A 27,652-nucleotide genomic window follows, 5' to 3' on the forward strand; every position below is an offset into this window, starting at 1 on the left:
ATAAACCCATCTGGACCAGGAATTTTCTTTTTGGGAAGCTCTTTTATTGCTGTTTTGATTTCAGTTCTTGATATTGGTCTGTTCAGGTAGTCTATTTCTTCCTGGTTGAGCCTGGGAAGGCTATGTGTTTCTAAAAATTTGTCCATTTCCTCTGCATTCTCCAGTTTGTGTGCATAAAGATTTTTGTAGAATTCATAGATGATATCATGTATCTCTGTGGCATCGGTTGTGATTTCTCCTTTCATGTTCCTAATGGAGGTTATTAGAGTTTTTACTTTTGTGCTCTTGGTTAGTCTAGCCAGAGGTATGTCTATTTTGTTTATCTTTTCAAAGAACCAACTTTTTGTTTTATTAATTTCCCTTATAGTTTCTTTGTTGTCCTTTTCATTTAATTCTGATTTGATCTTAGTAATTTCTCACCTTCAGCTGGGTTTGGGATCATTATGTTCTTCTTTCTCCAGCTCTTTGTGTCTATTCATTAGGTTGTCTATTTGCAAGTTTTCTGTCTTTTTGATATAGGCATTTATGGATATGAATTTTCCTCTCAGGACTGCTTTAACTGTGTCCCATAGATTTTGACAAGTTGTATCTCCATTGTCATTTAATTCAAAGAAAGTTTTGATTTCCGTCTTGATTTCTTCCTTTATAGAATAATTGTTCAGGAGAAAGTTGTTTAGCTTCCATGACTTTGAGTAGGAATGATGGTTTCTCTTTGGGTTCATTGTTACTTTTATTCTGCTGTGATCTGAGAAGATGCATGGTATAATTTCTATTTTTTTGAATTTTAAGACATGCTTTATGTCCTAGGATATGGTCAATCTTAGAGAATGTCCCGTGAGCTGATGAGAAGAATGTATATTCTGTGGACTTTGGGTAGAATGTCCTGTAGATGTCAGTCATGCCCATTTGTTCTAGCATTCTATTTAAGTCCATTATGTCTTTGTTTATTTTCCATTTAGAGGATCTCTCCTGTACTGTCAGTGGGGTGTTATAGTCTCCAGCTAGTACAGTATTGTTATCTATCATTTGGTTCAGATCAAGTAGGGTTTGCTTTATGAATGTGGGTGCACTTAGGTTGGGTGCATATATATTGAGTATAGTTATGTCTTCTTGTTGAATTGTGCCTTTAACCAGTATATAGTAACCATCTTTGTCTTTTATTGCCTTTGTTGGTTTGAAAGCTAAGTTATTGGAAATTAAGACTGCCACACCAGCTTTCTTTTGGCTACCGTTTGCTTGAAATATCGATTTCCATCCTTTTATTTTCAGTCTAAATGCATCTTTGCAGGTTAGGTGAGTTTCTTGAAGACAGCAGATACTTGGATTGTGTTTTTTTATTCATTGGGCCAGTCTATGTCTCTTGAGCGGGGAATTCAAGCCATTGACATTTATTGAGAAAACTGATAAGTGGGACAGTTTTCTGTTCAGCTTGTTGGTTAGAACTTCATTGCTGTGTTTTCTCTCTTGAGCCATTGTGGTATCTGGGATTTGATCTTTAGCTCTTGAGTAGTTTTACATTCGTGGGTCTTTCTTGTGCTGATCCGTGTGTCACTTTCTTTTGAGTATTTCTTGGAGGGCTGGTTTTGTCTTGGTGAATTCCCTCAACCTTTGTTTATCTGAGAATGTCTTAATTTCTCCTTCGTATAGAAAACTTAGCTTAGCTGGGTACAAGATTCTAGGCTGGGCATTATTCTGTTTCAGAAGAGTGAAAATGGGGCCCCAACCTCTTCTTGCTTGTAAGGTTTCAGTTGCGAAATCTGGCGTAATTCTGATGGGCTTTCCTTTGTATGTTACTTGTTTCTTTCTCCTTACAGCTCGAAGAAGGGACTCTTTAGTGGATATTTTGGTCGGCCTGATGACTATGTGGCGTGGTGTTTTCCTATTTGGTATGAATCTCCCAGGGGTCCTTTGAGCTTCTTGAATCTGTATGTCTAGAGTTTTAGCAAGGCCTGGAAAATTTTCCTCAATTATGTCTTCAAATAGCTTGTCCAACCCTTGATTATTATCTTCTTCACCCTCAGGAATGCCAATAACTCTCACGTTAGGTTTCTTCACATAATCCCACATTTCTTGAAGACTCTGATCATTTCTCTTATTTTTTTGATCTATCTCTGTGACTGACTTATTTAGTTGGAAAGAGTTATCTTCAATCTCTGAGATTCTTTCCTCTGTTTGATCTACCCTGCTCTTGAGACTTTCCACATTGTTTTGTAGCTCTCTGAGTGAATTCTTCATTTCTAGGAGTTCAGTTTGGTTTTTCTTCAATATTTCAATTTCTTTAGTGAATTTTTCCTCCAAATCCTCTATTTTTTGTGTGGTTTCTTTGTGTTGGTTATCCATTGTTTCTTGTATATTATTCATCTAGTTTATAATCCATAATTGAAATTCATCCTAACATGTTGGTATTTTGAGTCTGGTTTGTGTCAAATGGTTGAGAGCTGGTATTTCTCTTTGGGGGTGAGATTTCCATTTGATTCTTTGTGCTCCCCGTGTTTTTTCGCTGGGCCCTTCCCATCTAGATTTATCCTTGGATCTTTTCTTACAGATTTAGTCTGGTTAACAGCACTCTTTGTACTCTGTTCTTAGGCTGTGAAGCAGTCTAGGTATGTTGCTTCCTTTGTCAAGAGGGCGAGACTGTTGTGTATTGTTTAGAGTTTTTTCTATTTTAGTTGGGGGGCTGCTTCTGGAGGGTCCAACCCTAGAGGAATGGAGTGATCCAAGACCACTTTGTCGAGTTAGGACACTGTGTTGTGGTCTTTCAGTAGGCAGGCAGGGTCCACACTGGTAACAGACCGAAATTCTCTTTGTTTGTTTGTTTGTTTCCCTTTGGTTCTTCCTCTGTAGGGGTGGATTCTGTCTCTTTCCGCAGGAAAGATACTAGCTATGGGGAGTGGATGGTGCCCTCGCTCACTCAGTGCCCCAGCTGCCGCAGCTCCCACGGGCAAAAGTCTGCCCTGGCCCAATGTCCCCAAGGACCAGGCTCCACACTCTCGCGTCTGGAGAAGTACTCAGCGTTTACATAAGGGCGGGGCCCCTATAGAATCCACGGACCAGGGGAGGGAGCCGCCCGGGGAGCCTCTTGGCACCCTATGGCTCCGCAGCGACTTGACTGTGGGCCCCAAGATGGCGATCACGCGCCCGCAGATCACCGACACTGGGGGTGACTGCTCAGGTTCCAGTAGGTACCAGAGCCAGGGGCCTGGTGAGTTCCGAAGCCCACTGTGGCTCCCCAGCTAGAAGACAAAAAGAGAGAAGAAAGAAAGAAAAAAAAAAAAAAAGCAGGGTAGGGTAGAGTAGGGCAGAGCAGGGCAAGGCAAGGCAAAAAAGAAAAAAAAAATATATCAAATCTGTAGTTCAGCGATCCTTTGTTTTTTTACACCTTAGCTCAGCTCCGCCCCTCCACGCCTAGCGCGGCCCTGGCTGAGATTCCCCCAGGGTCCAAGCTGTTTTCCCGGTAGTGTCTCTTGCCCACCGTGTTTATGTATATCCCGTGCTCTTGGCGTGGGTTCAGAGAATAGCAGAGGGAGCCCCCCAGGGAGCCGCCCGGCACCTTGTGGCTCCCCAGCAGTTCCGCTGTATATTTCAAGATGGCACCCGCGTGCCCGCAGAACTCCAGGATTGGAGGGGATTAACGTTCCAGGTTTGGCAACCACCGGAGCCGGGGGCCTGACGGGCAAAGATGCCTGCTGAGGCTGTCCGGCTAGTGAACCGCCGGAAAAAAAAAACAGAAAAATACACAAAAATAAAATACATAGTTCGGCGACCCTTTTTTTTTTTTTACGCCTTAGCGCAGCTCCACCCCTCCACACCGAGCGCAGCCCTGGCTGAGATTCCCCCAGGGTCCAAGCTGTTTTCCCGGTATTGTCTCTTGCCCACCGTGTTTATGTATATCTTGCACTCTTGGCGTGGGTTCAGAGAATAGCGGAGGGAGCTGCCCAGGGAGCCACTCGGCACCTTGTGGCTCCCCAGCGGTTTCGTTGTGGATTTCAAGATGGCACTCGCATGCCCGCAGAGCTCCGGGGCTGGAGGGGATTAACGTTCCACATTCGGCAAACACCGGAGCCGGGGACCTGGTGGGCAAAGACGCTCACTGGGGGCCACCGGCTGGAGAACCGCCAAAAAAAGAAGCAGGGAGATACAAAGAAATCCGTTGTTCGGGGACCCTTTGCAGTTTTCCGCCTTGGCGCAGTTCTGCAGTTCCGTCTCTCCTCGCTAAGCGCGGTCTCAGCTGAGATCCCCCAGGGTCTAAGCTGTTTTCCCAAAAAAGCCTCCTGTCTGCAAAGCCCCACATCTCCCTCGGTGATTCTGCACTGGCTTGAGGCAGGTCTCTAAATAAGTGAGTGTGGAGGTCAGTGGGGAGAACAAGCCGCTTTCCTAGGTGGCTGCCCCCGCCCAACTCGATGGTGGGGCGGGTGTAGCCGACCTGCGCTCCACTGTCTATTGTCCGTCCCGCGCGCTCTCCAGAATTTCGCAATCTTATTTCCCATTCACCTCAGACTTTTCTCGCTCTGTTTGTCCCACGTTGATTCTCCGTGGATTCACAGTGCTGTTCTTGTGGCGGAGTGGTCCTCTAGCGTTGTGGTAGGTCCGGATCCATGCCTTCCTCTCCGGGAGCATGAATCCAGGTAGTCACCACCACTCCGCCATCATGGAGTCTCCTCTTTGTTGCTATTTTGAAGGGTACTGAGTCCTTAATTTGGTTCTCCGTTTGACTGTTATTGGCATATATGAATGCCTCTGATTTGTGTATATTGATTTTGTATCCTGAGACTTTACTGCATTCATTGATCAATTCCAGGAGTCTCTTGGTTGAAACCTTGGGGTTTTCTAGATATAACATCATATCATCAGCAAAGAGTGAGAGTTTGATCTCTTCTGTCCCTATTTGGACTCCCTTGATTCTGCTCTCTTGCCTGATAGCTCTTGCAAGGACTTCCAATACTATGTTGAAAAGTAATGGGGACAGTGGGCAGCCTTGTCTGGTTCCAGTTCTAAGTGGGAATGCTTTCAGTTTTTCCCCATTCGGTATGATGTTGGCTGTGGGTTTGTCATATATGGCTTGTATCATTTTTAGATAGGCCTCGTCTATGCCTATTTTGTTAAGTGTTCTTATCATAAAAGGGTGTTGAATTTTGTCAAATGCTTTTTCTGCATCTGTTGAGAGGATCATATGATCTTTATTTTTGCTTCTATTTATGTGGTGAATTACATTTATAGATCTGCGTATGTTAAACCATCCCTGCATCTCTGGGATGAAGCCCACTTGGTCGTGATGGATTATTTTTTTGATAAGCACTTGGATTCAATTTGCTAGGATTTTATTGAGAATTTTTGCATCTATATTCATAAGAGAAATTGGTTTGTAGTTCTCTGTTTTTGTTGCATCCTTTCCTGGTTTTGGTATCAGGATTATGTTGGCTTGGTAAAAAGTGTTGGGGAGAATCCCATCCTTCTCGATATTGGAGAATAGTTTATGTAGGATGGGCACCAGTTCTTCTTTGTAGGTATGGTAAAATTCAGATGTGAACCCACCTGGTCCGGGGCTTTTCTTTTTGGGAAGGTTTTTTATTGCTGTTTCGATTTCAGATCTAGATATCGGTCTATTCAGAAATCCTATTTCTTCCTGGTTGAGCCTGGGAAGGCTGCGTGTTTCTAAGAATTTGTCCATTTCCTCTAGGTTTTCTAATTTGTGTGCATAAAGATTTTTGTAGAATTCATAGATGATATCATGTATCTCTGTGGCATCAGTTGTGATTTCTCCTTTCATGTTCCTGATGGAGGTTATAAGAGTTTTTTCTTTTCTGCTCTTGGTTAGTCTAGCCAGAGGTGTGTCAATTTTGTTTATTTTTTCAAAGAACCAACTTTTTGTTTTATTAATCTCCCTTATGGTTTGATTGTTGTCCTTTTCATTTAGTTCTAATTTAATCTTAATTATTTCTCTCCTTCTGCTGGGTTTGGGGTCGGTCTGTTCTTCCTTCTCCAGCTCTTTGAGTCTATTCATTAGATTGTCTATTTGTAAGTTTTCTGTCTTTTTGGTATAGGCATTTATGGAAATAAATTTTCCTCTCAGGACTGCTTTAGCTGTGTCCCACAGATTTTGATAAGTTGTATCTCCTTTGTCGTTGAATCCAAAGAATCTTTTGATTTCTGACTTGATTTCTTCATTTATAAAATGATTGTTCAAGAGAAGGTTATTTAGCTTCCATGACTTTGAGTAGAAATGAGAATTTCTGTTAGGGTTCATTGTTACTTTTATTCCACTGTGATCTGAGAAGATGCATGGTATAATTTCTATATTTTTAAATTTTTTAAGACATGCTTTATGTCCTAGGATATGGTCAATCTTGGAGAATGTCCCATGAGCTGATGAAAGAAAGTATATTCAGTGGTTTTTGGGTAGAATGTCCTGTAGATGTTAGTCAGACCCATTTGTTCTTGCATTCTATTTAAGTCCATTATTTCTTTGTTTATTTTTTGTTTGGAGGATCTGTCCTGAACTGTCAGCGGCGTGTTAAAATCTCCGGCTACTAAAGTGTTGTTATCTATCATTTGGTTCAGGTCAAGTAGGGTTTGCTTTATGAATCTGGGTGCACCTAGGTTGGGTGCATATATATTAAGTATAGTTATGTCTTCTTGTTGTATTGTACCCTTCACCAGTATATAGTAACCATCTTTGTCTTTCATTACTTTTGTTGATTTAAAAACTAAGTTATCAGAGATTAAAACTGCCACACCAGCTTTCTTTTGGGTTCCATTTGCTTGAAATATTGATTTCCACCCTTTTATTTTCAGTCTAAATGCATCCTTGCAGGTTAGATGAGTTTCCTGAAGACAGCAGATACTTGGCTTATATTTTTTTATCCATTGGGCTAGTCTGTGTCTCTTGAGTGGGGAATTCAATCCATTCACATTTAATGAGATAACTGATAAGTGAGACAGATTGCTGTTCCTCATGTTGAGTTGAATTTCATTGATATGTTTTCTCTCTTGAGCCACTGTGATAACTGGGTTTTTATCTTTATCTCTTGATTAGTTTTACATTCATGGGTCTTTCTTGTGCTGGACCACATGTAACTCTGTTTTGAGTACTTCTTGGAGAGCTGGTCTTGTCTTGGTGAATTCTCTGAGTTTTTGTTTATCTGAGAATGTCTTAATTTCACCTTCATATATAAAACTGAGCTTAGCTGGGTACAGTATTCTAGGCTGGACATTATTCTGTTTCAGAAGAGTGAGAATGGGGCCCCAATCTCTTCTTGCTTGTAAGGTTTCAGTTGAGAAATCTGGCGTGATTCAGATGGACTTTCCTTTGTATGTTACTTGTTTCTTTCTCCTTACAGCTCGAAGAAGGGCCTCTTTAGTGGATATTTTGGTCAGTCTGATAACTGCATGACATGGTGTCTTCCTATTTGCTATGAATCTCCCAGGGGTTCTTTGAGCTTCTTGAACCTGTATATCTAGACTATATCTAGGCAAGGCCTGGGAAATTTTCCTCAGTTATATCTTCGTATAGTTTATCCAACCCTTGCTTATTATCTTCTTCACCCTCAGGAATGCCGATAACTCTCACGTTAGGCTTCTTCACATAATCCCACATTTCTTGTAGACTCTGGTCTTTTCTCTTGTTTCTTTGCTCTGTCTCTGTGTCTGACTTATTTAGTTGGAATGTGTTATCTTCGATCTCTGAGATTCTTTCTTCTGTTTGATCTATCCTGCTCTTGAGATTTTCCACTGTGTTTTGTAGCTCCCTGAATAAATTCTTCATTTCCAGGAGTTCAGTTTGATTTTTCTTCAATATTTCAATTTCTTTGGTGAATTTTTCTTCCAAGTCCTGGATCTTTTTTGTGGTTTCTTTGTGTTGGTTATCCATTTTTTCTTGCATGATGTTCAGCTTATTTATGATCCATGTTTGAAATTCTTCCTGTGACATGTTGCTATTTTGAATCTGGTTTGTGTCAATTGGTGGAGAACTAGTAATCCTCTTTAAGGGCAAGGTTTCAGCTTGATTCTTTATACTCTCAGAGTTCTTTAGCTGAGCCCTTCCCATCTGGATGAATCCTTAAGATCCTTTCTTTCAGCTTTAGTCTGGATAGAGGCAGGCAGTGTGCACCAGGTAAGCTGCCTCCTCTGTCACTAGGGGGAGCCCTTCGCGTGTTGTTCAGGATTTTGGTACCTCCGCTGGGGGGAGCTGCTCCTCTTCCTCTCCCAAGGTGGTTTCCGCCTCTCTCTGCGCAAAAGACAGTGGCTAAGGGGAGGGGGGCGGCGCCCTTGTTTGCCCAGTGCCCAGCTGCTGCAGCTCCCGTGGGTGATGGTCCGCCCCGCCCCAATGTCCGCAAGGTCCCGCTCCACTGTCTCGGGACTGGGGAAGCACTCAGTGTTCACACAAAGGCGGAGCTCCTAGTGGGGGTCCACGGACTAGGAGAGGGAGCCAATCACTCCGCAGCGTTTAGGCTGTGGACCCCGACAATGGCAGCCACCTGTCTGCAGATCACTGGCGCTGGGGTTGAATGCTCTGGGTCCGGCAGGGGCCGGAGGAGCCAGGAGGAGAGAGTCCAGCCGCCCGCGTATAGGAGACAGTTTGGTGTGTGCTAGAGCCGGGACCGAGGCAGCCCCACCACCCGCATAAGGGAGACAGTTGGGCGTCTGCTAGGCACCTGTCTCTGCGGTCTTTCGCAGGCCGCGCACAGCGCTCCAGGGTCCAAAATGCCTCCTGCTAATGTCTCCTCTCCGCAGAGCCCCACGTCTCCCAGGGTGATTCTGCACGACTTCAGGCAGATCCCCAATTGAGTGGGTGTGGAGGTCAGTGGGGGAACAAGCCGCTTTCCTGTGGGGCTGAACCCACCCCACTCTCTGGTGAGGTGGATACAGCCGTCCCATGCTCCCCTCTCTATTGTCCATCTCGCACTCTCCAGATTTTCGCGATTTATTTCCTGATCACCTCAGTCTTTTCTTGCTCTCTGTGTCCCACGCTGATTCTCCGTGGATTCACATCGCCGTTCTTGTGGGGGAGCGAACCTCTAGCGTTGTGGTAGGCCGAGATCCATGCCTTCCTCTCCGGGAGCACGAATCCAGGAGGTCACCACCACTCTGCCATCTTTTTTCTCCCGCCAGTTACTTTTCTAAGCACTTTACTTGAATACAACAACCCTGTGAGATAGGTATTATTATTATCCCCATTTCACAGGTAAGAAAATGAAGGGATAAGGAAAATTACTTGCCCAGTGTTTCCTAGCTAGTAGGTAGCAGTTGAGATTTAAACTTAAGCAGTCTGGCTCCAGACTCCATCCTCTTAACCACAGCATTATACTTCTCTTATAGATAGGGTTGAAATAAATTGCTTCAGTTTAAACAGTGGAAATGCAGTAACTTATGAAAATGTTCATAGTTTTATTTCACACTACTGATTCTAATATGGTTCAGGTGTCTTGATTTTTCTAAATATTAGAAAATTGAACTTGTTAACGCTATTGATTGCATATTATCTATTCTCAAAGTGTTTTATCATCCACTTTTAAACAAATCATGAGATAAATAATGGCATGCTGGATTTTTTTTTCCAAAATTACCAAACTAAAAAATTCAATTTGTTAATATTAACTAGTTTGAGTTACAAGTTCAACACCTTCAGCTGGTTGCTAAATTTCCCTGAACTTACGACCTGAGTATTCTCATAAATGGCAGGAAAGTTGTATTTAAAATATAATACCTTCCTTTATGCTATTTAAACTTTAAATTGGTTTTTAACAGGATAAGAATAGATAAATTATGAAATAATAAAGTATTTTACTCTTTAAGATTTGTATCTGCTCTGATTTATTTGTATTTGTATGGGTTTGTTTTAAGCTGTACTTGAGGAACTTGTTAATAGTGGACGCTTACGAGGCACTGTGGTTGGTGGGAGACAGGATAAAGCAGTGTTTGTCCCTGACATCTACTCCAGGACACAGAGCACTTGGGTTGATTCCTTTTTCAGACAGAATGGCTACCTAGGTAACTATTTTTTTCTCTTGAAACTAAAATTTCTTTCTAATACTAAACACATTCTTAAAAAGTATTGTACTAACCCTGGAGTCCATGTGTACTTTCCTATTGTTAATCAGGAGATTATAAAGGTTCTCTTTGAGTATAAAAGTAATCACAGTGCATCTTGGGACTGGAACTGAGTTTAATTCCATAGTTACTGAACAATTTTAATGTAGAAAGACCAAAATCTGTTATTTTTAACAATCTTCCAGTTATATTAAGGTGATACTACTAAACTTCAAGTATTTTTAATTTATAAAAGTAATTACATTTATTATATCTTGTATTTTATGAAGTTGCCCAGTTTTTTGGATACATCATCTTAGAAATTTTTGTTTGCTATCAGCTTTACAGTGCTTATTTCTATTAGTTATCTAGTACTTCAGAAACATTAAAATTATTCTTAATTCTGTTTCTGATGTTCTACTGTCATTTGGATAAAGTAGATTGACTGAATTCAGTTATTAAAACAATTAGCAAATATTTATATAGTTCAGTTATATATAGTAGTGTGTATATATATATATATATAGCTCACTTAGTTTGAGCAATTTTATAATCCAAGTTAAACCATTAAAAGATTACTTAGTAATAATCCTATAAATTATTGGTATTTAAATAATTTAAATATTTACTAGGACATTGGGTTTTGCTTGTGTTTTCTTGACTTCTTATGATGCACTTTTCAATTTCTTGAACCATAGGCTTGGATTACAAATTTGTCATAACTAGTTTCCTTAAGTATGATTATTTGGTGTAGGGGCAGGGGAGTTAGGAAGATCTCTCCAATAACTTTATTGGCTATAAATTTAAGTTTTTATTTCTTACTTTTGTTTTATACTCTAAATCTTTTTCTAGTTTAAATTAGAGAATTACTTTGTTCTATATTGTCTGATGAAACATTTTAAAAAATAAGTTTCATTCTTTTAATTAACTATAATCAAAATAAATTCCAGGTTTTGCTTCTTGAACCATGACCTTCTCCTTCATCCCCATTTCTGATTATATTACTCTGTACTCCTCATGTTTCCCTTTGGCCCTTCAATTGGAGAGGGAGTGACATAGCTGATATTGAGGAAGTACTTGAACTACTTTTTCTATAAATATCTTTAGTAATACAAATTTGGAAAGGTAAGATAACCAGAAAATAGGCTGGGATACATTCCTATGCTTTATTCCTAAAATATATTACAATACAGCGTGTTCACAATCAAATAGGTTTTGGTAGCACTTAAGTTTTTCTAAGATTTCTAAAAGGTGTGAATGATTGATAATTCTATTCCAACTTTGTGATGTCTTTCTAGAATTTGATTCTTTGTCCAGACTTGGAATACCAGATGCTGTAAGCTACGTAAAGAAGAGATTTAAGACTACACAACTCTTGTTTCTGAAAGCAGCTTGTGTTGGTCAAGGACTTGTAGATCAGGTGGAAGCATCGGTAGAGGAAGCCATCAGCTCTGGAACATGGGTTGATATTGCAGTATGTTTTATCACTTTCTTCTCAACTTTTCTTTAAACCAGTGACCATTGATATATTACTAATATAAGGCCATTTAAACAATTACATAAAGGCAATGTTGGCTATAGAAATTCCAGTAGTCATTGTTATAATAAAAATCTTTATTTTATTCATAAAATCTTTCTGGCTTTTGAAGTACAGAGTGACCTTCTACATGTGGATAGTTCAACATCAAGAATTCTATAAATCTCAAACAAGCAAACAATATAACACCCATATCAGTCCTGATACAGAAATTGATGAGAATTCTCACTGTCTTGTATTTACAACTGTACTGGCATCAGGCATCGGGTAGCATTTGTTTATCCCCTATCCTTTAATCTCTGCTAATGTATTAACACAAGCTGCTTTGGCACTGATAGTGTTTTACTTCAGTGTTCAATGCTGACCTGCCCTTCATTATGCCACAGAGGTAAGTGTACGTAAAGAAAAATAAACAAGAAGACAATCCATTATTTTTTAATCAGGGCTCAAATGCTCTTTATAAAGCAGAAAATTCCCTATTTTGGATACACAAGTTCCCAAAGATTCCAGATTTAAGTGTTTTTTAATTCATTTACAAATTTTATTAAATACCTTCTCTGTGCACCATTCTACTTGTTGGGGATGTGGCAGCCAGACAAGTTTCCTTCACTCAAGAAGGGCACTTTCACTGTGGAGAGAGAGTTTATGAAAATAAGATAATTTCAGAGTAGAAAGAGCCAAGACAAAATAGATTTTGGAGTTGGTTATCAGGACGTGCTGGTGGATTGTTTGAGGGTTTGTGAGAGAAAGGGTCTGAGTGTGCATGTAGGTTTCAGTGTTGTCTTGCAGAATTAAAGATGCCTATTAGGCATACAAGTGGGGAAAGGATATACAATTTCAGAGCTGAGAGTGGTAATGAAATAAGAAATACAATTTGGGAAGTTAACATAATTCCATGATTCCAAAAGCCAATGGACTGAATGAGATCACTTAGGGAAAGCATATATATAGATAACAAATGGTTTATCTGTATTATATTGCATTTATACTTCATTTTCTCTTTGTTTGTAATTCTAGCCTCTGCTGCCCAGTTCTTTATCGGTTGAAGATGCTGCCATATTGCTTCAACAGGTGATGAGAGCGTTCAGCAAACAGGCTTCAGCTGTAGTCTTTAGTGACACTGTTGTAGTCAGTGAAAAATTTATAAATGACTGTACAGAACTCTTCAATGAACTGATGCACCAGAAAGCTGAAAAGGTATGCCAGATTTCCTTTCATCTGCTATGCAGTATTCTCACATTAGAATCATCTGATGTGTTTTGGAAAATGGGGTAAGCAGTCTACCCAAAAATGAATACTTTGTATCACATATCATTTTCCTTTAATGTAGCATTCCTTTTTATTTCCTCTCCCAGATTTGTTTTTTCTCTTATTCCCATCAGAACATATAAACTAGAACTTGGGGAACTGATTTCATAAATTGAAATCACATAAATGAAATCATACATTTCACAGTCAAGTTGCCTGAGGATATTGGTCCAACTGTAAAACATTAGAATGTACACAAACATCATTTGTATGAATGTATATTAGGAATAAATATATGATATGAATAAATACACAGTTTATTTTTCAATCAGTATACAATATATTTACTAAATCTAGCAGAGCCTCACCAATTTTACCTTTTTGGGGTACACAAACATGATTAACTTACTGAGAAAGGAAATTTTGTTACCCCTCACAATTGATTAGTTCCTCAGAGCAACTGCTCTCAAAGTATTTTGAAATAGAGGTGAAGCTAGGTCTTTAACAACTATTCTGTTCATGTTTCTAGTTAGCAGTACCATCTCCTTATAAAGCCTGCTCTCAAATAGGTAAAACAAGTCTGTTTTTCTTAAACTATTAACAAATACATGAGAGCTTATTAAATATGTAAATAATTTGTATTTAGCTATACTCCTTTTAAGCTCTTTGATAGTCTAAAAATGAGATAATTTTCTGCATTTAGCCTGATAAGCAGCAGAGGAGATTAAAAAGTATATAGATTTGATACCAGTAAACCTGAGTTTAAACTTGCTTACTCTCTGTGTGACTTTAGACAAACAAACCTCCAGTTTCCTTATCTTCAAAGAAAGGATGATGATATCTACTCTGGAAAAGATGATAAATAAGGGATATGTATAAAATGTCTGGTACATGTTAACTACTGGTTACTAAATGACTACTATTTGTATTTGTGGTCTTTTGCTAAAGTAAAATTTAACATAGTCATTACTTGTCTTTTTTCCTTGGGCTCTAACCTTCTAACTGCAAAAATAAGTTCAGAAAAAGATGATTCTATTACTTGAACTATCAACATTCTAAGCATTTTTCTTCAGAAAATCAAAAAAGAAACAATAGCACTTTTACCATGAAAATGTACTTTTATCACTAGAGATAGCAGGACCCTTTCCCATGAGAAAGAACCTATAACTGAACATAGAAGTAGTTCATTGTTGTTAACATAAACTGTTAAAAAACAAAGATCATCAAGAATGGGCCCGGGAAAAAAATTGTATATATGACTAAGTATGCAACTTACATATGGTCATTTGGGTGGGGGATGGAGGGTTCTTTATCTTTCCAGTAACCTCAAGTATCCAGGTGGCATTGCACTTGGGAATCTCAAAAAGGGAAACATGGGACATCTATTCAGCAGTGGTAAAACTGGTCAATAACAGCTGAAGAGGATTGCATCTGATGCTGTGTGATAAGTTGTTTAGTGACCAGATACAATTTCTCATTACCTAGAGAAAAGCCACGAACAGCAAGGAGAAAGACTGATTTTTGGCAAGGAAAAACTTCCTTAGAGTGGCTGCTCTGAGGCAAAGCTCTATAGTCCTTAACAATCAAACCAAACAAGAATAATTAGTATATAAACCACTTTTATTTTATGCTTTTTGAAATGCTGTATATTTTTCCTAACAGAAAAAGCATGTTTTATTTCAGGAAATGAAAAATAATCCTGTGCATTTAGTCACTGAAGAAGATCTGAAACAAGTCTCCATTTTAGAAAGCATTAGTACAAGTAAAAAGGATAAAAAAGATGAGCGAAGAAGGAAAGCAACAGGTAACAAATTAACAAAAAATGTTTAAAGATGAGTTTTGTATTTGTTGTAGTGAACTTTGTATTTGTTACATTTATTAGGCCCATTGAAAGGTCTTTTAGTTGATTCATCTTTAATTTTAATCACTAGTATTAACCAAATCTTTTGCTAATGAATTAAATTTTAATTATGAAAATGGAAATATTGGTAATTATTCTATGTTTTCTTTTGTGAAAACTAACTTTGATTTCATGATGTTTCATGATCATGCTCATCTCCTGTTTTCCCCAGCCCAGTAGCCTTTTTATTATTAGTAGATTATCAAATTTACCAAGTTCGTGTTTACCTCGGAGCTTTTGCACACACTATTCTCTCTACCTGGAATGTCCTCTCTTGAACATCAAATAACTGGTTCCTTCTTTTCATTCAGAGCTCACCTTCAAATGTCACTTCCTTAGAGAGATTTCCATAACCCCTCGGAATAGTAACCACAGTCTCTATCACCTTATCTTGCCAGTTTTTTTGTTGCATTACTTTATTACTATAATGTATTTTATTGTAGAAGAACCTCGTCTATCTCGTTTATTGTTGTACTTCTAGTACATACCCAGAACACTACTTTTGTTATATTTTAGGTGCTCTATATATATTTAGTGAATGAATTTCCCAATAAAATATTATTTTTTAATTTCTTTTAATCACTGGAAATTATTCTAGATATCACTGGTATATTCATAACTTGCACTGGAAAAGTAGCATCTATATTCCATACTTTTTATAGTAGGAATAATGTTATCAGTGCTTTATCAGGGTTAAAGAAATTTAATATAGTCACCATTTTTCATTAATAAATATAGCTACATTGAACATATATATAAAAACTTAATTTTTGCTATGGGAATTTACTTTTATTTCTTTAAGATAATTTCTTTCCTCTTCCAAGATCTTTGTCTGCAAAATCTATCAATTGTATTTTGAAACTTTTTTCTATTCTTCTAGGAAAACCATAGTAAATTACTCCAATAAGTCAGAGTAATATTCACAAGCCATGCATATTTTATCACATTATATGAAGCTATAATTATAAATTTGCCTTAATCAATTGGTTTCTTATGTCAGTATAACTAGTCTATTTTATTTCTTGTTAAAAGTTAAAGATCATCTGATATTTTGTTCTCAGTGATACTGCTATTTTATTGAAATAGTTTAATTACAGTGTGTGGATCATATCAAGCATGAATGTCCTCCCTATAAGAAACTTACTACCAAATTGTATAAAATACATTCACTTTAGACTTGTGCTTTTGAAAATAGTATTTTTCCATTGTAAAAGCAAGAGAAAAAGAAATTATCAGAAGCTTTAATTCTAGGATATAATGAAATCTAAGGGTCATACTTAGAATTTAAAAAAATATCTTTAGTTTATATAAACCACTTTATTGGAAAAGTCTTTTATGAAGAAATATAGTTGCAATATTTTCCAGTGTTTTCAGTATTTTTCAGTTGCAATATTTTTCACCTATTGTAAGTAAGTGTTCTATTTTGTAGAATAAATATTTTAAATACCTCAATATTTTTTACTTTTATTTACAATTTGAGTTTGTTCATAATTTGTATTTTTTAGTCTATATTTAGCCAATAGTTGATTGATAATGGCTTTTTTTTACTTAGCCAATTTAATGTTCATGATCAACATTTATTGAGCCCCTGTTAAATTTCAAGCATTGCAATAACCCCTGAAATACAAACATTATTGAGATATGCTCCTTGCTCTCAAGATGTCTGTAATCTGATTGGGTGGTGGGTGAGTCAAGATTTCTCCTCTAAACATGGATAATCTTTCAACCAAGAAGGCAAAACCAAGTATAATTAAATTTGTGAAGTATTATAATAGAGGGTTATTGGTGAGGCTGTGGTAACAGAGATGCGTAAATGAGGGCACATTTCTTCTGAGGAAGGTAGAAGAGATAAAGGAATGGGTTTGGCCAAGAAAAGATTCAGAGCTACAGAAAAGTGGTGACATTAGAGAAGGAGGAAGAGACTGCATTTAGAGCAGGGAGGCCATCAAAATAGGTTGCTTAAATTCAAGAGATTCCCTATTTTATTCTTTATTGATTTTTTTTTATTGATTGGATTTACTAGGCTTTTATTTCAATAAGGAAACTCCAAGTTTAAAAAGAGTCTAAAAGTTTCTTTATTTTGCCTTTTTCTGCTGTACAGTTAAATATGACAATTAGTGTCATCATTTCTAAAAATAGTGATTTAGTTAGATAATACTAACTAATACTAACTAATGTTGTTTTCCCACCAGAGGGCAGTGGAAGTGTGAGGGGAGGAGGTGGGGGCAATGCCAGAGAGTACAAGATTAAAAAAGTCAAGAAGAAAGGAAGAAAAGATGATGATAGTGATGATGAATCTCAGTTATCTCATGCCGGTATGTGACTTTATTTTACTTTTCTTTTGTCTATGCATGGTTTTTTAAACATTTTTTTAAGATGTATGTAATTAGGCACAGGAAGTCCGTGTTTTGCACAAATTTCAGTTACCACAGTTTAGTTAAATGGCATCAGTCTACCAACAACACAGTTTAAATATCAGTTACCAAGATACCTTGGTATATTAATTGAATAATTGCATGAAGTGCAGACTTTACTGCCAGTTCTTCAGTCTACAAATCAGTATATAAATAACAGATGAATATCATGATCCATGACAATTATGTCACTTATTTTCTAGTTTGCCAGTGATTGATCACTGTACATCTGTTACTCTTTGTTCACAAATAACAAAGCATGTAGCTGTGTTGCCTCATTGTCTCCCAGTGGTAAACCCAGTGACATTTTACAAAAATGAATAGTCAAAAGGGGAATTGGCCAACAAAAATAAAAGTGCAGCAAAGAAATGAAAAGTGATAACACTGGAAATAAAATTGGAATCAAGCATAAATGGAGTTATAGAAGGAATGGCTGACTGTGGGAATGTTGACACTGCCATTGTTCAAGAGACTCTAGCTCACAGAAGGACTTCGTAAAGGCACACTTATTGACATAAATGAGAAAAGTAGCTGTGACAAAAAGGATGAAAACATCTTAAAGGATGTGAAGTTGGCAAAAAAACTTCACATTAAAGGAACTCTTGGAGATATTCCAAGACATTGAAAGGGCAAAGAATAAAATGTTGGAAGCTGATCCAGAGTTAGAAAGTGGTATGACAATTTGTAAGGCATAGTAAAGATACTTGCTCCACACTGCAAGTTATATAATAATAAGAAAGCAAGCACTGTTCAAACAATTATCGATTAAGTTTTTGTACAAAGAAATAAAAAACTTTTATTCTCCATGTTTCTAATATATTACAGTACACTGTACGGAATTATAAATATTTTATTTTTCATTTCTCTATACCAATGTTTTCACAAAAGTTTTTAAAAGGCCACAAAATAGTTGTGATTCATCCTATTGATTATTAAGAACACTTTGCAGAGTTTCAGCTTGGATGGTCATTTTTATGATCTTCCACTGCCATGCAAAACAAGTATTAGCAAATGTGTGAAAGGTAGGCCTCTGCAAATTTAAGTGGGAAACATTAATTTTATGCATGTTTAATTTTTGTAATAATATCTTAACTATTCAGTTATGTATATCTAAGGGGGAGAATTAATTATATGTATCTTTCTTTTCTTAGACTTGTTAGTGGTTGGCAAGGTTAAGTCTGCAAGAGACATCTTATTTTATTTTTCTAAATAAGACTATGATTTTTTAATTTTTCTGTTTAAAAAAAGTTAATAAAACCATGATATTGTGCTCATCCTTATCCCCAGCAAAAAGAAAATAGAAAAACAAACTTCAAATGATAATAATTTGAGATTTATATTTCCCCTGTTTCATGGAGTTCATTACATATTGGCTACAGCTGGAAGATGCAAATATCAAGTGACATGGCCCTAGCTATTAATGTGCTGCTTACTGTTTGTAATAGCACAGTTGCTTAAGATCTATCTTTAAAGTGTTCTAAGATAGCTTAGAAATAGCTACTGTCCTTGATGTGTGTAAAACAATGTTCATTAAAGGAAAGGTATCTTTGTAGAAACTACTAGCTCTACTCTTATTTTAAATATTTGATAGTATTAAGACTATCTATGTGGATTTAAATTTTTCACTGGTAAGTGAATTTCCCTATTTCCCAGATGTACTACAGATGGAGGTAAAGAGGCCTTTAAAAAAAAAATACTTTTTTAATTTCTGTAATCTTAAATAATTGTTAAATGAGGCGTGTGATATTCCTTTTGTGCGTAGATTATTGAGAGGAACTATAAAAGTAGTAAAACCATTCTACCTAAAAAAATGTAATTTCAGTGTTTTTGAAAAAGGGTCGTGTTATAATCTCTGAAGTGGAGGATGAAATTAGGTTCTCAGCTAAAATGTAGAACCATACTCAGTATGAAAGATTACTAGAGGGAAATATAATTTAATGACTTGTAAAATGCATGCAGGAAGGAAACAGGGAAATCACAGACCATTTAGTGTGAACATCAGGAAAGGACAGCAGATCTCAGAGAAGAAGAATAGTACTTGGCTGTCTACTCTAAATTTGTGATTTCAACAACTTAGATCTTCATTCATAGTGAAAATTGATTTTTTGAGCTATTTTATTTTTATTTCTAAAGTTTTGCTTGTAGAATCAATAACCTAATTTAGGTAGAGATAATCATTTTTATACCTTTACAATTTGGAATGGAAATATTGTTAGCTTTCTTTGTCTACAACCCATACTTTTCCAAGTAAGTGGGTAGACATGACATTTCCACAGTTAACAATTATTTCCATTACAGTAGCTGCATACAAATTTTACTCAATATAGAGTTATTTTTGTAAGAGCAGAAATAAATTATAGGTATAAAGTTATGACATATTTTTGCATCTATGTCTTTCCAAAAAGAAAATTTTAAACAGCTCTACTGAATTGTGGTTCACAGGATTATAAAGACTTTCCAAAGATCTTACTGCCCAGTAGCCATTGTTCAACAAAGAGAAATTATCCTTCCCTAAAGGATTTTTTTGATCTACTTGATTGTTTTAACATATAGCTGTTTGTATCATCCAACTTTGATAAGGGGGGAAATCATCTTTATTGTTTTCTGATTAACTTACAGAAAATAGTTATTTATAAATTAAGTTAGCAAATGATCACTTAAAGGAAATTTCCCTGTATATCCTAATTTTAAAAGTGTTTTCATTAGTTATTGCTATTTGACATTAATAATTTTATTGATATAGAAATTAATATCAGAGTCTCAATGGTAGGCAGTGAATGAATTGCTATCATGTTAAGTATGTTAATGACACCTTATTTGCTATTTGATTGCTTGTTTGTTGTTGTGGTTTTTTTTTCCATTATTCATGTCTGCTATAGGAAAGAAGAAGCCAGAGATCACTTTTATGTTCCAGGATGAGATTGAAGATTTTTTAAGAAAACACATACAAGATGCCCCTGAAGAGTTTATTTCTGAACTTGCTGAATACTTAATAAAGCAAGTATAAGACTTTTTTGTTTTATGATAGAAATTCAATGGGTTATCATATAAAATTTTTACCAAGATCATAGAAAAATATTTATTTTAGGTGTTTTCTTTTCAAAGCTTAGAATTTAATTTAGCCACCAAATTCAGATTTTATTTGCCTGTAGAGGCAGTTTAATTCAACAAATATCTGTTAAGTGCTTTGGGGAGGGTGGTATGGAAAATACAAGGCAAGAACTTGAAAGTGTCCTCATACACTGATCTTACAGTTTTAAGTCTCAGCTGAGGAGAAAAACACTGCATTGAGGAGAAAATTAACCAGTGTTAATCACTGGCTGGTCTCTTTCATAGCATGAAAAATAACATCCAAAAAAAAGAAGCTTTCATTTTCTATTTTGATTTGACAGAAAGTAAACAGTGTGTACTTATCGGAAGAAAATAAAGTAACAAACTGACCTCAAAAAGAATAAATTTAGACACTACTACCTTATGAATGAACCAGGCTCAATTTTTTTTCTTTTTTTTTCTTTTTTTTTTTTTTTTTTGGTAGAGACAGAGTCTCGCTGTTGCTCAGGCTGGTCTCAAGCTATCCTACTTGCCTTGGCCTCCCATATTGCTAGGATTATAGGCGTGGAGCCACAGCACCCAGCCAAGCCAGGCTAAACTTATTTTTATACGAAAATAAAGGAAAGTGTGTATAACTTGACCGTTACTAACTAACCTAGCCATCCCTTAAGTTAGTCCCAATATGTAAGCTTCCATAAATATAATCCAGGAATTCAGCGCATCTAACTTTGATAAAATCAAAGTGCACCTTTTGTAGTGAGAATTTTTAACAATGTAAGTAAATTTTTTGTAAATATATTACAGAACCATGTTTTTCACCTGTAAAAAAAATGGTTACTAGTAATCATTTACCATTGCTTTTTTAAATAATCTATTTTAACTTGAGCATAAAAAAGTTTTTTTTGAATGCATTACCTTTTAGTACTTTAGAAATTGAGAATTTAAGTTTTAATTCCTGTGGATGGACAACAGGTTTAGAGTCTACTGTTCTCCAGATTAACTTTATAAAGCTATGTAGATTTGTGGAGTGTTTGTTATTGTTGTCTGTAGTGCAAAACCTTGAGTACTTTAAAACTGAAAAAATAATCCACTTAAATTATCATTCCTGGCATTGAGGGACAAATTCTTAGTTAATTATTCTCCAAATTAATTTAGTTTGAAAAACAGATCTTTTTTAAGCCTGATTTCCATAGAAGTAAAATTTCTTATCTACATAAATCCTCAGTACATGCTAATAATCTAAATATATTTGTCTTGTCCACAGACCTCTTAATAAAACTTACCTCGAGGTGGTCCGTTCAGTATTCATGTCTTCAACTTCTGCTTCTGGAACTGGCAGAAAACGCACAATCAAGGACTTGCAAGAAGAGGTTTCAAACCTCTACAGTAATATTAGATTATTTGAAAGAGGGATGAAGTTTTTTGCAGGTATAATTACTACTTTTTTTATTGATTCTTAAAAGTTAAGGGAGAAGGTATTTCTAATAAGCACCTTTGTTTTCCAGATGATACACAGGCTGCTCTCACCAAGCACTTGCTGAAGACAGTGTGTACTGATATCACTAACCTCATTTTCAACTTCTTAGCTTCGGATTTAATGATGGCAGTGGATGATCCTGCAGCCATTACAAGTGAAGTATGTTAGTGATTTGCTTGCTACTCTTGAAGTGTTTTGTTTTGAATCTGAGTACATTTTATTTTCTTTTATTTGAAATAGTTTAAAAAAGAAAATAAAATACAATAAAATGAGAGTTGTTAGGGGAAAAAAAGATTTTTCATTCAAGTTTAGTATAATGTATATGCAGTTGCTAGTTGGATTGGTAATAAAACCAGTCTATTAAAAGTGACAATGCTTAATTACTTTAGAATAAACAAAGTTTTTTTTTTTCTAATTATTATATCACATCCCTTTTTCCTGATGATTTGTAAGTCCCTTAACTTTCTGGCCAGTTTTCATAACTTTTGCAGTCAGTTTTCATTTAATGACATCATCTCATTTCAATATTTAGACTAATTGCAGTTCACTTTTTAAAAATTCTAATCTCAAACTAAATTCAAAAGCTTGTCTCTTCCCTTCTTGCCATATAAGGTAGAGCAGTGGCTCCCAGTTGCCTAGAGGAGGAAAGGTGTGGTCTGTCCCTAAGGTAATGATGATGACAACTCCTCTCCCTCCTCCCCATTCTCTTCTCCTCCTCCTCGTTGTCCTTCTAGGTCCACTTAAGATTAGAGATTTAGGAAAAAAGAGGGAGGTAAAAGTGTGTTCATGTGACTGACTACATATCACTACTTTGATCTAGGTCAAACCAAATCAGTCTGATGTGGCTTCTGGTCATGGTGGTCATTGCCACATGGGTAACATAGGTTGTTTTCTTGGAATGTTGTTTAGTTTTATGTGACTTCCTCTCATTGTAAGAAAAAAAACCCAAACAGAGGTTTATTATTTCTTCTTCCTACCCCAGCAAGATCCTGGCCCCTGGCCTATCCCTTCTTCAGCTTGGCAGTAAATACCCATCTGTCTACATAGTTCCATGTCTTCTGTTCTTGTACCAGTCTTGGCTGCGGGAAATAGAGGAGGTCTTGTTCTATGCCCTTCAAGGGACACAGAAGGATTGGGGTGGGGTGGGGGCAGAGAGGCAGTAAGTGGTCCCTGTCTTCCCAGATAGGCTGTGCCCTTCAGAACCTGCTGTCTACTCATTCCAGCAAACCTCCTTCCTAAATTTTACACTGGAAGAAACTAAAAGACTATGGTCAAGAATGCCACCAACCTTCACTGGACACATATATTTGGAGAGAGGTGTTTGAAAAGGTTCTTCACACCAAACAGCATAACAAGTATCCAGCCATGAAACAAGATTGCAGTCCCCCATCTTATAGGCATTCCTAGTTGTTATGAGTGGGGCCTTCACAGCTGGCACTGGGGAGGGAAAAACACTCTTCCTCCTTTAGTGGAAAAGAGAGAATAAACTCTTACCCTAAATAATCTACTTCACACAAAGTCAGAGACTCTCTCTTTCTAGTCTTCCTCTTATATTGCTGGAGCAGGTGGGAGGAGTAAGGCTGTATCTACCTAGCCTCTTTGGCTGACTGGTGTTTGACTAGCTCTGTGTTTTTACCATATTTTTATCCCTAGTTTAAAATCTAAAATTCACTCAGCAATTTGTTATAATAATAAATATACTTTTTTTTCCCCACTTGATCCACTGTATGTCAAAACCACAATGCTGAAAGAATTTTTATTTTCCCCTACAGGTAAGAAAAAAAATTTTAAGTAAACTGTCAGAAGAAACCAAAGTAGCTCTCACAAAACTCCATAACTCTCTGAATGAAAAAGTAAGTAAAGTTTGATTCTATTTAGATATCAGGGCTATAAGTTTGTGTTATAAAGATCTTTGAGTATATTTTTATCAGAATAATCATAAACCCAATCTTAAACTAGTGTATTGCTCTCAGTTACCTCTTTAGGTGGTAAAAAGGGGAACCATGCTGGGGGCATTTTACCCTTTTTAGTCCTAAAGCACAATTTCTAGTTTAATGACAAAGAGACCCTTTTAAAAATTGTATTGTGTGTGTAAATTACAAAACAGTATTAAATGGCCATATTTCTCCCATTCAAGTGCTAACCAGAGCTGACCCTGATTGTCTTCCGAGATCAGACGAGATCGGATACCTTCAGGGTGGTATGACCGTAGACAAATGGCTATATTTCTTTAGGCATCTGTATATAAAAGTAAATTATGGTGTTAAATACCTTTTCAGAGCGTAGAAGATTTTCTTTCTTGTCTGGATTCTGCAGCAGAAGCTTGTGATATTATGGTGAAAAGGGGAGACAAAAAAAGGGAAAGGTAACATTAAATTAATCTATATTATTAATATTCTTAAATGTGGGACTTTCCATATCTGAAATTTGAATTTGACTCCTACATAGAGAACTGTATCTAAATGGCTGTAGATCTCAAGCATATTCAACGTCTTTATATAGTTAGATATTCCTCTCTGACCCTTTTGATAAGGTAGCAGAGTTCCTTATCCCATAGTTAATCAAACCCAGGAACTTTCTATTAGCTTTGGGACCTTCCTTATAGGAAACCTCATCCAAATCAGTGTACTTTTGTTTGATCTCCAACAACTCAAAACAAAAAGCATACTTTGAGTATCCCTGCTATTTAGCTTTTTCATTAATTTTCTAGATGCTAGTCTATCCATGCCATTTAGGGCTGTCTGTGTATATATCCCATATTTAAAAGTTATCTTGCTCATGGAATTAGATAATTTAAACTAGAGAAGCTAAAAATGAATACAGACGAATGGACTGAAATGGGCGAGAACTTGTTAAATTATGTTAATGCATTTGTGTGATTTTATTTTTGTTTAGGCAGATACTGTTTCAACATCGACAAGCACTAGCTGAACAGCTAAAAGTCACAGAAGACCCTGCTCTTATTCTGCACCTCACATCAGTGCTGTTGTTTCAGTTCACAACCCACAGCATGCTCCATGCACCTGGAAGATGTGTCCCGCAGATCATTGCTTTTCTTAATACTAAAATACCAGAGGTATTACATTTTGAATGCACTTGAAACTTTTCAAGATTTTAGTTTCTGAATATTTTGAGTGAATAGATATGAATCATTGTCAATACTCAGGCACAAAACATTTTAACATCATTTGTCCACTCCCAAGAATGTGAACAGTGAATCAGGGGGTTGATTTTAAAAATTCAGCATAGCTCAAGAATCTTTCAGGATCCTATAAGATCCATAGTACAGAATATTCTGAATTTGGAAATTAAACTTTCAGAAGAGATACAAGAATGTCAAATCTGACATTTCGACTTCTCTAGGTTTAACTTGTCCTTCAGGGACCAGCTCAAAAGTCTTATCCTGTATAACTTCTTTTGAAAACCTCCTCAGCTAAAAGTAATTTGGCTTCTTTGAACTTCCCTATCATTTTGAATATATATGTATGTGTGTCTATGTATGTATATACATGGTATAACCCAGCAAAGTCAACTTATAGTAAAGTGATCTGCATCCATATTTTATTTCCCCTAAACTGTAAACTCCTCAAGAGCAGGGACCCTGCTGAATTTGGCTTTCTACTTACATGACCAGTGTTGTATAAAGATGAGAACCTTCAATATGTACTAGTTGAATATACTCTATCTGTTCCACAGAAAATTAAATTATGTTGTTAACTTTCCTTTCCCTTTTCACAGGATCAGCATGCTCTTTTGGTAAAGTATCAAGGTTTGGTTGTAAAGCAGTTAGTCAGTCAAAATAAGAAGACTGGGCAGGGAGGTGATTCCTTGAGTGATGAATTAGACAAAGAACAAGAAAATGTCACCAATACTACTCGTAAAGAGCTTCAAGAACTTTCTTCATCCATTAAAGACCTCGTTCTCAAATCCAGGAAATCATCTGTGACAGAAGAGTAATGATCTTAATTTACATTTGTCATATCATAAGCACTTTCCCCAAAAGTTATAGGTGAATGGTCACAAAAAAAAAATAGTCACGTCACAGTTCCCCACTCCCTGCTAAAACCCTCTCCTACACACACAATTCAGTTAAAATGGTAGTGTTGTATTAAATGTAAATTTTATAAAGATGAGAATTTTTGTAAATTGGGTTCTTCATGGAAATTTTCTTTTTCACATTATTTTCACATAAATTCTATGTGAAATTTTTCACATAAATATTATTTTCATGTAATTATAAAAATTATACATTTCAGGTTTATATTCTTTCCAGATGCTGAATGAAAAATAAATTTTCTGATATCTTTCATCTCTAGGAAAGAACTCATTTGTTTTGCTATTAGATTTCAAGTGACATTGTATTTATACACATTTAAGCAGAAATTTGAAATGTGGTCATGTTTTTAAAAAAGAAAGAAACACCTCTGGTGTCAGAAATGAAAATAAGTCACGTGTTTTATTTTAAAATAGAGAATGTGTCAAAACTAAAATACAGAAATTTTCATAATATACATATTTTTTATTATTAAGCCCTTGCTCTTATTTCTGGCAGAATAAACTTTTATGTGGTTGGGGCTACAGGACTTCCTTTACAGGAGCACAAGAAGACTAGAGGAGCCCATGCATTGCTGTGCTCTGTTCCAAAACAAGCCATTAAAAAGAGTGAGAGAAAACATGCAATTTATTGCTAGTATGTATAAGTCACAGTTAACATTGGAATAAATAAAAATTTAATACAAAGATTTTTCTTTGACCCAGTTTGCATTTCTAAATTTCATTTCTTTATTTCAGTAATTGCTCTATCATCTAATACTATAAATACCAATGTGACAAATAGGCTGCTTTTTCCAGTAGAAGGGTCTATAAGTACATTTAAATAATTGGAAACTTTTTTCTATAAATGGAAGCCCTTATAAAAAAAATAAGGTATTTTTGTTTTCTAAAGATCAGTTAAAAATGACTAAAATAGTTCCTTGGGGTAATCATTTCAACCAAATGAATTTCAAGCAACAGTTTATTATTTATCAAAAAGGCATTTAATTATTTTGAATATAATAGTAATTGAAATCTCAAATATTTAAAAAATACTATTTTATATAATTCCTTACATGGCATTTAAAACTTTATATTTTGAAATGTTTGAATACAAAAATCAGTCTACCTCTACTCCATTCTAGGCAAAATATTAATCCTAAGTGAAGATAATTAATATAATTACTGACTAAGCATTATTATTAAAGTTGAGAGGAATAGAACATTAAATTTAAAAATGTTTTCCCATGGGTAATTTTCTATTATATATTTTCATATGAGCAAAGGAAGAAAAATGACAAATCTTCTATGATCACAAATTCCAATTTAGTTTTACTTGTTTATTCAGCTTCCAAAATTTTGAACACCCAATCTATTAATATTTTTTATTAAATCTTTAAGAACCTTATCACTTACGTTTCAGCAGTTACCAAAGTAACCCATGTTTGTGTCAAACTAGATCATAGAAAATAAATAGAAGAGACAATGGAGCAAAAAAAAGAAAACCATTGTCTTTGTTTGCATGTTTTTTTCATTTACCAAAACAATTCTGATTTTTCCACAGTAAATAGAGTTTTTATTGTTTTTGTTAATAAAATTACATAGCTGATTTTGTATGTAAAGGTCTAATTTCATTAATAAAATAAAAATTGTTAAATGTTTACTGTAATCTTAATCAGCGGGGTTAAAAATGTTATTTAAAATAAAGTTATGTATCAGATTTTATGCTACTTTGAAACTTCCATTATTTTAATTAATGCTAAAATTAATTGTTGTGTATGTTATATGTAATGTATTTATATTTGAATTCTTATTCTGAACATTATTAAAGTATTTTTTTTACACAAAAATAGTTCTCAGTGTCTTTCATTCCTTGAAAGTTTGCCATTTATGAACCATTTCATCTTAGTAATTTCCCAATTAGCTAGATTCCAGCAAACGTGTAGCTATATTTTTGTATCTGTTAA

At 35.9% G+C, this 27,652-nt stretch overlaps 1 protein-coding gene across 1 annotated transcript in view; it reads left to right on the forward strand.

Annotated features, from left to right (window-relative positions):
- UFL1 (UFM1 specific ligase 1) overlaps positions 1-27,396 on the forward strand; it is a 44,766-nt gene extending 17,370 nt beyond the window's left edge. The window contains exons 8-19 of the mRNA XM_069489137.1: positions 9,841-9,987; positions 11,325-11,500; positions 12,581-12,760; positions 14,495-14,615; positions 16,904-17,026; positions 20,005-20,122; positions 21,441-21,604; positions 21,682-21,812; positions 23,426-23,506; positions 23,933-24,018; positions 24,549-24,729; positions 25,392-27,396. Coding sequence (XP_069345238.1) covers positions 9,841-9,987; positions 11,325-11,500; positions 12,581-12,760; positions 14,495-14,615; positions 16,904-17,026; positions 20,005-20,122; positions 21,441-21,604; positions 21,682-21,812; positions 23,426-23,506; positions 23,933-24,018; positions 24,549-24,729; positions 25,392-25,610 — 1,727 coding nt within the window. The 3' untranslated portion in view covers positions 25,611-27,396. The remainder of the gene's footprint in view (positions 1-9,840; positions 9,988-11,324; positions 11,501-12,580; positions 12,761-14,494; positions 14,616-16,903; positions 17,027-20,004; positions 20,123-21,440; positions 21,605-21,681; positions 21,813-23,425; positions 23,507-23,932; positions 24,019-24,548; positions 24,730-25,391) is intronic.
- The last annotated feature ends 256 nt before the right edge of the window (positions 27,397-27,652 follow it).

The sequence above is a fragment of the Eulemur rufifrons genome, chromosome 15, assembly GCF_041146395.1.
Source record: "Eulemur rufifrons isolate Redbay chromosome 15, OSU_ERuf_1, whole genome shotgun sequence".
Taxonomy (NCBI): Eukaryota; Metazoa; Chordata; class Mammalia; order Primates; family Lemuridae; genus Eulemur; species Eulemur rufifrons.